This window comes from Orycteropus afer, unplaced genomic scaffold (assembly GCF_000298275.1).
Source record: "Orycteropus afer afer isolate SDZICR_OR568_19922 unplaced genomic scaffold, OryAfe1.0 scaffold00341, whole genome shotgun sequence".
NCBI classification, from domain to species: Eukaryota; Metazoa; Chordata; class Mammalia; order Tubulidentata; family Orycteropodidae; genus Orycteropus; species Orycteropus afer.
In genome coordinates this window covers 3,349,183-3,358,585 of record NW_006921928.1, presented here as the reverse complement: position 1 = coordinate 3,358,585, position 9,403 = coordinate 3,349,183, and the positions used below count along the sequence as shown (strand labels likewise).

Here is a 9,403-nt window from a genome sequence, read left to right as displayed (position 1 = left end):
GGGTTTGAACCACCAGCCTTCTGGTTAGTAGTCAAATGCCTTAGGCACTACGCTACCAGAGCTCCTATATACATGTGCTCACATGGAAATGCATACGCTCTCTGGAAGAAACACAAACTCTTCATCATGGTTGCCTCTGGGGAGAGGAGCTGGGTTTCTGGGGTCAGGATGGGGAAGAGGTCTTACTTGTTATCTTCTACCCTTGTGTTCATTTTGAATTTTGTATTATGTGTATTTATTACCTATTTATTATATATGTGTGTGTGTGTGTGTGTTAAAAATATTTAAATAAATAAAATGAAGCCCTTTCATCCTAGTAGGAAGTTTAAAGCAACAGTACATACTCTATACATTTAAGAAGACAAACAAATGCCCCCACTCTGGTCCCAGAGCTAGAATTGTTTTGTTTCAGTGGAGGGCGCTTTGTTATAAAGGGTTTGTTTTGTTTTTGTTTTTTAACCCTGGCTCTCTTGGTGGACACATAACCAGGAGGCAGTCTTAGAGCTAGTAAGTTTTTTGTTAAATTACACATCTACTAGAAAATGATCTCAGCCAAACGTTGTATGGTTCCCTCCTTGCAGACCTCAACAAGACTGGACATGGTGAAGGAATTTCTGAGAAACAATGAGGATCTTAGAAATAGTCTTACAGAAGAGATGCAGAAACTAGACAGCTTCCACTACCAGCATCAGAAACAAGACTCAAAAGATCCTGGCGGAGAGACACTTAAAGACAGGGCGTGAGGTAAGTTTAAGCATATGATTTTAATTAGGACAGAGTAGTCTCATCTCTGTGATATCTGCTCTCTCGTATGAACACACAACTTTATCTAATCCAAGGTTCCCTTACGCCCTTGTGATTTGAAAGAGAGGACAATGTGCCATGTGCTGTTTCCAGTGAATGGTTCTTACATCTGTGGAGTAATTCAACAAACAAATTCCCTGTCATCTATGTTTAGGCAAACACACCTGAAGTTGGTCTGTCTTAAGTGAATCACTTGTATAATACAGGCAAAAAGCATTTTGGCTCCAAAGAGTAATTGACCAGTTATGTCTAGCTCATCTTAGTTGTGGCATTAATAACCCACTGCCATTTTAGTGGCTGCTGACTCATAGCGACCCCACAGGACAGAGTAGAAATGCCCCACAGGGTTTCTAAGGCTGTAAATCTTTATGGAAATAGGCTGCCTCATCTTTCTCCCATGGAGCAGCTGGTGGGTTTGAACCGCTCCTCTTGGTTAGTGGTTACTTTAACCACTGTACCACCAGAGCAGGAAGCATGATGTCCTTCTCCAGAGAATGGTCCTTTCTGACAACATGACTAAAGTTGGTGAGACAAAGTCTAGCCATTCTCACTTCTAAGGAGCATTGCAGTTGTACTTCTTCCAGAATAGATTTATTAGTTCTTGTGGTAGTCCATGGGTACTTTCAGTATTCTCCAACACCACAACTCAAAAGCATCAGCTCTTCTTCAGTCTTCTTTATTCATTCTCCAACTTTCATATGTATATGAGGCAATTGAGAATATTATGGCTTGGGTTAGGCACACCTTAGTCCTCAAAGTGACATCTTTGCTCTTCATTTTAGAGAGATCTTTTGTGGTAGATATTCCCAGTGCAGTATGACATCTGATTTCTGGACTGCTGCTTCCATGGGTATTGATTGTGGATCCAAGCTAAACAAAATCCCTGACAATTTCAATCTTTTCTCCAATTATCATGATGTTGCTTATTGGTCCAGCTATGAGAATTTTTTTTCCCTTTATGTTAAGCTTTGGTAGTGCAGTGCCTAAGGCATTTGACTGTTAACCATAAGGGTGGTGGTTCGAACCCACCAGCTGCTTTGTGAAAGGAAGATGGGGCAATCTACTTCCGTAAAGATTTACCACTTCAGAAACCCAGTAGGTGTCTTTGTGAGTCAGAATTGACTCAATGGTAGTGAGTTTGGTTTGGTTTTTATGTTGAAGTGTAATCCATACTAAAGACTGTAGTCATTGATCTTCATCAGTAAGTGCCTCAAACCATCTTCACTTTCAGCCAGCAAGGTTGTGTCATCTGCATATCACAGGTTGTTAATGAGTCTTCTCCAATCCTGATGCCGCATTTTTCATATAGTCCAGCTTGGATTATTTGCTCAGCATACAGATGGAATAAGTATGGTAAAAGGATTCAACCCTGACACACACCCTTCCTGATTTTAAACCATGTAATTTCCCTTTGTTCTGTTCTAATGACAGCCTCCTGGTCTATGTACAGGTTCCTCATGAGCACAATTAAGTGTTCGAGAATTCCCATTCTTTCCACACAGTCAAATGTCTGCATAGTCAATAAAACACAATTAAATAACTTTCTGGTATTTTTTGTTTTCAGCCAAGATACATCTCACATAAGCAATGATATCCCTCATTCCACATCCTCTTCTGAATCCAGCTTGCATTTCTGGAAGTTCCCTGCCAATAAATTGCTGCAACTGTTTTTGAATTATCTTCAGCAAAATTTTACTTGTGTGTGATAATAATGATATTGTTCAACAGTTTCCACATTCCATTGGATCACCTTTCTTTGTAATGGTTACAAATATGTATCTCTTCTAGTCAGTTGGCCAGGGAGTTGTCTTCAAAATTTCTTGGCATAGGCAAGTAAATGGCTCTAGTGTTGCATCCATTTGTTGAAATACCTCAGAGGGTATTCCATCAATTCCTGGAGCCTTGGTTTTGGCCAATTCCTTCAGTGCAGCTTTGACTTCCTCCTTCAGTACCAATGGTTCTTGATCATATGCCACCTCCTGAAATAGGTGAACATTGACCAATTCTTTTTTGTACAGTTACTCTGTGTATCCCTTCCAATCTCTTTTGATGCTTCCTGCATCATTCAATATTTTGCCCATAGAATCCTTCAATGTTGTATGTCGAGGCTTGAATTTTTCCTTTAGTTCTTCCAGCTTGAGAAATGCTGAGCGTGTTCTTCCCTTTTGATTTTCTAACTCCAAAGTTTTTGCACATTTCATTACATTAGTGGTTAATTTCCATAAGGAAAATTTTTTAAAATAATTAACTCTAAATAACAATAGTACTGTATTATTTTTCTTCAAATTAAAAAAATAATATATTTTTTAATTTTAGGTTGCCCTTCAATAAAAATCAAGTATGTTCTGTGACGACCAGCATAGCTTCCATCCCAGCCATCCTTTCCTGTGCCAGAGGAAAAACGTACAGGAGTATTCAACACAGTCTTTCCCTGGGCTTTCCTTTGATGCTTTGGAGTATATATATTTTTTTTTCTTTTTAATATTCGTAGGCTTGGAGTTGTGTAATCTATACTGATAAAATATTGGATACTCTTGAGCCAAAGCTTGTTATTATCCAGGTTTGTTTGTTTGTTTTTCCTATTTAAAAAGAGATTTTTTTTCTTTCTTTTTTATTATGGTTAATTTATATGAAGGGCCCAGGTGGCACAGTGGTTAAGCACTTGGTTCTTAACTGAAAGGTGGGTAGTTGGAACCCACCAGCCGCTCCACAGGAGAAAGATGAGGAAATCTACTTCTGTAAAGATTACAGCCTTGGAAACCCTACTGGGCAGTTCTACTCTGTCTTAAATAAGAGTCGCTATGAGTCGGGATTGACTCGATGGCAGTGGATTTGGTTTTTGGTTTCATAAATTTATATGTACCAAAACATTTGCTATTTCTTACATGTACAATTCAGTGACATAAAAGGTGAAGGTTTTTTTTTTCTAGTGGTAAACTAGCTACTTAACATAGTAAAGGCTGTGTTTGGCCAGTCCTGTGCCATGGCAGAGCATCACCCCCCCCCCATTTTACTACAGCCATGTACATGGTTCTATAGAAGAGATACCTACAGGGGTGCACATGGGAAGCGGTGCACAGAAGCATGGTTAACCAGCTATCGGGGACACTGATTAAGCAGATATAGCACATCCATACTACAGAACAGTATGCAGCTGTTAAAAAGAATGAGCCAATGCTATAATGCAGTAATAGGGGATGATCTCTAGACATAGGATGTAGAAAAACAGAATGCTTTTCCCAAGCTTTTTTTGCTCTATTACCTCTAGGAAAGGAAGTTAAATGAGGGCAGAGGGGCCTTGGTTAGAAAGAATGTGCTTTTCTAGTTTGTATACACCCACATGAAATGTTTATAGCAAACACACACTCATGTATTTTGAAATTTTTTAATTAAAATTGTTCATTTTAAAATAATAAAGAGACATGAACAATAAAATTCAAACTTGAAATACTTACGTGTCACTTTTTCTAGACTGTGTTGTAGCCTCCAATCTTATGGGGCTCTGCTCCAGCTCCTGGGGCACCTGTGAATCAGTAGGGTCATGAGAAACAGCCCCGTAAGTGGCTTCCTTTCCACCTAGGACTGTCTTTGTTTCATCTTGGACTGCCTTGTCATCATCCAGCACTGTGATTTGCTCTCAGCCATTCCTTGGGACACAATGTGTGGTGGTTCATAGTTTTGAAAGGCTTGGAGGAGAAAAATGGTTTTAGCATTATAGTTGCAAAGCTAAATCAGTTCTTTGTATTTAAGCCTGTTCTTTACCAGGGAGCTCAGAGGACCCAAGGAGGAAGACATTGCATATTAAACTTAGTGTAAAACACTTGAATTCTGAGAAATGAGTGTACGAGTAACAAAACTATCTGGGAAAATAACTTTGCCAGTTTGGAAACTGTTGGCTTCATAAGTAGTAATAAAGTTTTGTAGACAGTTTAAGTTAAAATGTCAGAGTCATAAGAGGTTGGATACATGGTCTCCGGGGACATCAAGCTCAATTGGCATAACATACTACACAAAAACATTGTTCTGCGTCCTATTTTGGTGAGTAGCGACTGGTGTCTTAAAAGCTTGCAAGCAGCCATCTAACATGAAACAGTTCTCAATCTGGAGCAAAGAAGAATGAAGAAAACAGAAAATGCATGAAACAATTAGTCCAAGGACCTAGTGGACCATGGGAACCTCAGCCTATATGACCATTAGACCAGAAGAACTCATTGGTGCCCAGCTACCACTGTCAGCCACTTGGAAGGGGAGATCCTGGATAGAGTGGGAGAAAAATGTGGAATAAAACTCAAAGTCATAAAAGAGATCAGGTTTACTGGTCTGATAGAGCCTAGTGAGATCCCTGAGATTATGCCCCCTTGTTACCCTTCAGGTCTGGAATTGAATTCACTTCCGTGCTTCCAGCCAGACAATAGACAGACATATGGGGTGAACATTTACACCAGGTAGATAACACTCCTTAGAACGATCGATCATGGGAGAATAGAAGGGCAGTATTTGCACAGGGAGATAGCTCGGGGCACAGGAATGCAGCATAGGAAAGAAGGACACGGAAGTGGTAACTACAGGGAGGAAGTGGGAAGAGAGCTGTTACATTGTGGGGAATTGCAGTCAATGTCATGAGACAAAATGTGTGAATTGCTATATGGAAAATGAATTTGTAAGATTTCACCCAAATCACAATAAAAATTGAAGTTGGTTACATTTGTGTTTTGGGAGATTATGAAATGATTGTTACCCTGATGATTTGACAGGTTTGTTGTTATTAAAGTATTAATCACTTATATGGCTTTAAACATTAATATGTTAGGCAACAAAGGGTTAGATCCTACTTGGGTAGACATTCTACAAATTAGATGCAGTAAGTGGAGCGTTGCTTGAGGGTAGAGGTGTTGCAGTCTTTTAGTTTCCCTAATCATTTTGTCCTCAAGTTATAAATGTAGACTGATAAGAGAGTTATCAGCAGAGCTGGCCCTTTTTTCCTTTACCAGATTGATTTAAAAACCTACCTGTTTGACAGTGGTCTTCTGTTGAAATACAATACTCAAATTACAAGATAACATCTTGTAAGACAAACCTAAAAATATATTTATACATGTGCACTACTCAGTGAAGTGAAAGAATGTTCTTTAATGTTTCAATAAAAAAATCTTGATGTGAGGTTATGAGTCATTTCAGAACTTTAAAAACTAGTCTTTATTATTGCACTGTCACTGAATTAATCTAAAATGTTAGTACCACTGTGCTCCAGAAGCTTCTTTCCTGCTTCTGAAACCCATGCCCTATGATGATATGTACACATTAGTAATGACCACACAACTGTAAGCAGCATTTTGTGGCATCTCAGGAAAGTGGATCCTTACATGCTTTATTATTTTCTAGTGTATTTCAGAAAGACATGAGAATTCGTATTTCAGAATCAGGTGTGACAGCCAGTCTCCAGGGTGACCCCCCCAGTGATCCCTGCTTCCTGGTATTCCCACCCTTGTGTTATCCTCCCACAGTGTACCAAGGTTGGTCTGTGTGATCATTAGAACATAGCTGAAGTGATTGTATGTCACTTCTGTGATAGGTCATAAAAGCCTATAGCTTCCATCTTGGGCTCTGTCTCGGAAAACGTGTCCTGGGAGAAGCCATGTTATGAACAGCCCTGTGGAGAGGTCTGTGTGACCAGAAACTGAAGCTGCCTGCAGACAACTGGATGAGTGAGCTTGGAAACTGATCCCCTAGCCCCAACTGACAGCTGAGAAACCCTAAGCCTGAAGCACCCAGCTTAGCTACTGCCATAGTCCTGACCCTCAGAAGTTACGTAAGGTAATAAACATTTGTTGTTTTAAGCTGTTAAGTCTTGGGGTGATTTGTTATATAGCAATAGATAACTAATTCTTTGCCATATGTACAGTATGAAACACACAGATTCTGCAAAAAGGACTTCTGCTTAGATGCTGCAGAAGATAAAGGAGAATCTACTAGCGTCCCATTAATGTTGTGCCTGTCTTACCCAGAGCTGAAGTCTTCAGAACCTTTCAAATAGTTGCTTTAAATTCCTTTGTGTTTGTAATATTTACCAAAGGCAGGGTTTAAGCACTCCCAAATACAGGGGGCAGTGGTAGTTCTGTGGTAGGATCCTCGCTTTCCATGCACGAGACCTAGGTTGGATTCATGGAGGTGCACCTCATGGACAGCCACCATCTGTCATGGAGGCTTGCTTGTTGCTGTGATGCTAAACAGGTTTCAGTGGAGCTGCCAAACTAAGGAGGACTAGGAAGAAAGGCCTGGCAATCTACTCCCAAAAATCAGCCAGTGAAAACCCTGTGGCTCACAACAGTCCAATCTGGAACTGATCATGGGGATGGAGCAGGGCCAGGCAGCGTTTTTGTTCCATTGTGCATTGGGTCGTCATGAGTAGGGGGCTGACTGGACAGCAGGTAACGACAAACGCCTATATTGGGATTCCCCAGTACATTGTTCCAGGCCTGAAACACCCCAGAGGCAAAGGCGGGCAAAGATTTTGGATCAAATCATAGAGGCCTTGACACCCATGAACTCACCCTTCTCTCCTGCTTTCAGGTTTACGAAAAGTCAGTGTGGTGGTTATGTTTGTGTATCAACTTGGCTGGGCCTGGTTGAGTGGCTGGGAAGTTATTCCCCATGATGAGACTGGCAATCGGCTCCATGGTGAGATCTACCACAAGTAGCTGAGTAGCTGCTTTGGATGTGTGGTCTGCTTCCCGTATATAAGAAACAGCTTTGGGAATGATCTCTAGCTTATAGCACCTTGAACCCTGCATGTAGCTGTGTCTTTCTTGAGCAGCCTGCCATGCTCTGCCGACCTTGGGACTTACAATGGACTTGAATTAATGGCCTGCCATGTGGTTTGTTAACATCGGGACTGTGCCTTTTTATTTGTCAACCTTGGGTTTTTCAGCCTCAGTAGCCAGCAGCTGTCTGAGTGAAGAAACACCTCTAGCTCCAGTGGGCCAGGAGTAGGAGGCAGAGCTGGACCCCAAGGTTGAGGGGCTTTCACCCAGCTCCTAGAGCCTGGCGCTTGAACTTGGACTTAAAGCCTCCAAACTGTAAGAAAATAAACTGTTGTTAAGGCCATCCCATTTGTGGTATATTTCTGTCAGAGCGGCACTAGGTAACCAGAACAGTCAGTAACAGGATTTCTTGGGGGCATACTCTGGACTAATGCCATTGATCATGGGCCTTCACTCCCAACCCTAGCTCATGTCCAGCACAGGGTAAAAGATTAGCCATTTTTAGAGATGGGGAAAGGGGAAAAGGATGAGGATCTTTCTCATCTTTATTTTTTATTTACGTAGAATCCTTGGAGTTGTGTATCCTGTTTCCAAGGGAGATTCTATAACTGTTCTCTCACAGAGATCCTAAGTTCCCATAATAAGTACTTAAAAGTCTAAACTGGACTTCACTAAACTCATTTAAACATGTCAAAGCATTTTCCACAGTAGAAATCATCCCTGGCCTTTTTATTTTTTTGGGTGGGGGTGATGAGATGGGGTTGGTGTACAGAGATTTGTGACTACCAAGTTTTAAGTCACTAAGTACCCTTATTTGGCCCAGACACCAAAACAAGTAACATGTTCTCATGAGAGTTTTAAAAAACAAGCAAAAAACGAGTTAGTGGAAAATTTAAAGTGTCTTTCCCATTAAAATAGAAAGTCTTCCTTCCCCATAGAAACTAACCAGCAAGTTGCAGGTCCCCTGATAAGGAAGACCAGCCAATCACCTCACCTCCTAAAAACATTTTATTTCCAATTCACAAAATAAGACCCAACAACTTCAGTCGGTGCTATTTATTTATTTATTTATTTTAATTAACCAAACTGCAGGTTTAAGTAAGATTTGCACTGTTGTAGAGTCAAAATCAAGACTTGATCTTTTCTGTAGGAGAAATTCAGTGCTTGTAAGCTACTCAGTCATTAAGAAAATCATTTTGGGGACTGAGAAGCACGGCAGGCCGCTGCCTGGCGGGAGCTGGTCACTGAAGGGTTGCGAGATTCAGCAGGGGTGATTATCTGGATGCCTCCGTAGTGGTAGAGTAGGTAACGGGTCCCTTGAAAACTCTGCGCCACCACGTTGGTGCCGTGGCACGCCATCAGCAGCAAGTTTCGAGGCTGCACACGGTAAGCGAAGCACATGAAGGCCAGTGAGTAGAAAATGAGCGCAGTCGTCATGCGGCCACTGATTATCTCTGGAGATGCTCTCATGTTCTTGAAGGCGGCCAACCGAAGGCCCCAGTTGGCCGCGGGACCCCAGAAGCGGGTGCTGATCAGGTATTCTCGGAACTCTTTGGTCTGCACATAGTCTTTCGCTCTCCGCAGTAGTGCCGCCAATGCCGCCATGATCGCTGAGCCAGGGGAGTTGTAACGGACAACCAGCCCACGGTGACGTAGGTCTCATGGTGCCTTGAATTCCGGCAGATGCTGATGTAGCCTCTGCCGGCAGCCTAGCGCCTTCTCTTGATGACCGTAAAGTGCACGAGGCAACACGTGCAGTTGTCGTGTTGGGGCGGGGCAATGGCATCGCGCCTTTGCGGGACTGCAGTCAAGTGCGTAGAACTGTAAAGTGGACCACC

The 9,403-nt window shown here is 41.7% G+C and overlaps 2 protein-coding genes across 2 annotated transcripts in view; one reads left to right on the top strand and one right to left on the bottom strand.

Annotated features, from left to right (window-relative positions):
• Positions 1 to 743, top strand: part of CUNHXorf38 (chromosome unknown CXorf38 homolog) — an 18,148-nt gene extending 17,405 nt beyond the window's left edge. The window contains exon 6 of the mRNA XM_007952493.2: positions 582 to 743. Coding sequence (XP_007950684.1) covers positions 582 to 743 — 162 coding nt within the window. The remainder of the gene's footprint in view (positions 1 to 581) is intronic.
• Positions 744 to 8,756: 8,013 nt separating this feature from the next.
• On the bottom strand, positions 8,757 to 9,170 carry MPC1L (mitochondrial pyruvate carrier 1 like). The gene has a single exon (XM_007952494.1). It carries the CDS (start codon positions 9,168 to 9,170, stop codon positions 8,757 to 8,759), a length of 414 nt encoding a protein of 137 aa, XP_007950685.1.
• Positions 9,171 to 9,403: the final 233 nt, after the last annotated feature.

What these genes read in the sequence shown, in the direction of transcription:
- MPC1L (XM_007952494.1), bottom strand. Translation starts at nt 9,170, where the DNA reads ATGGCGGCATTGGCGGCACTACTGCGGAGAGCGAAAGACTATGTGCAG.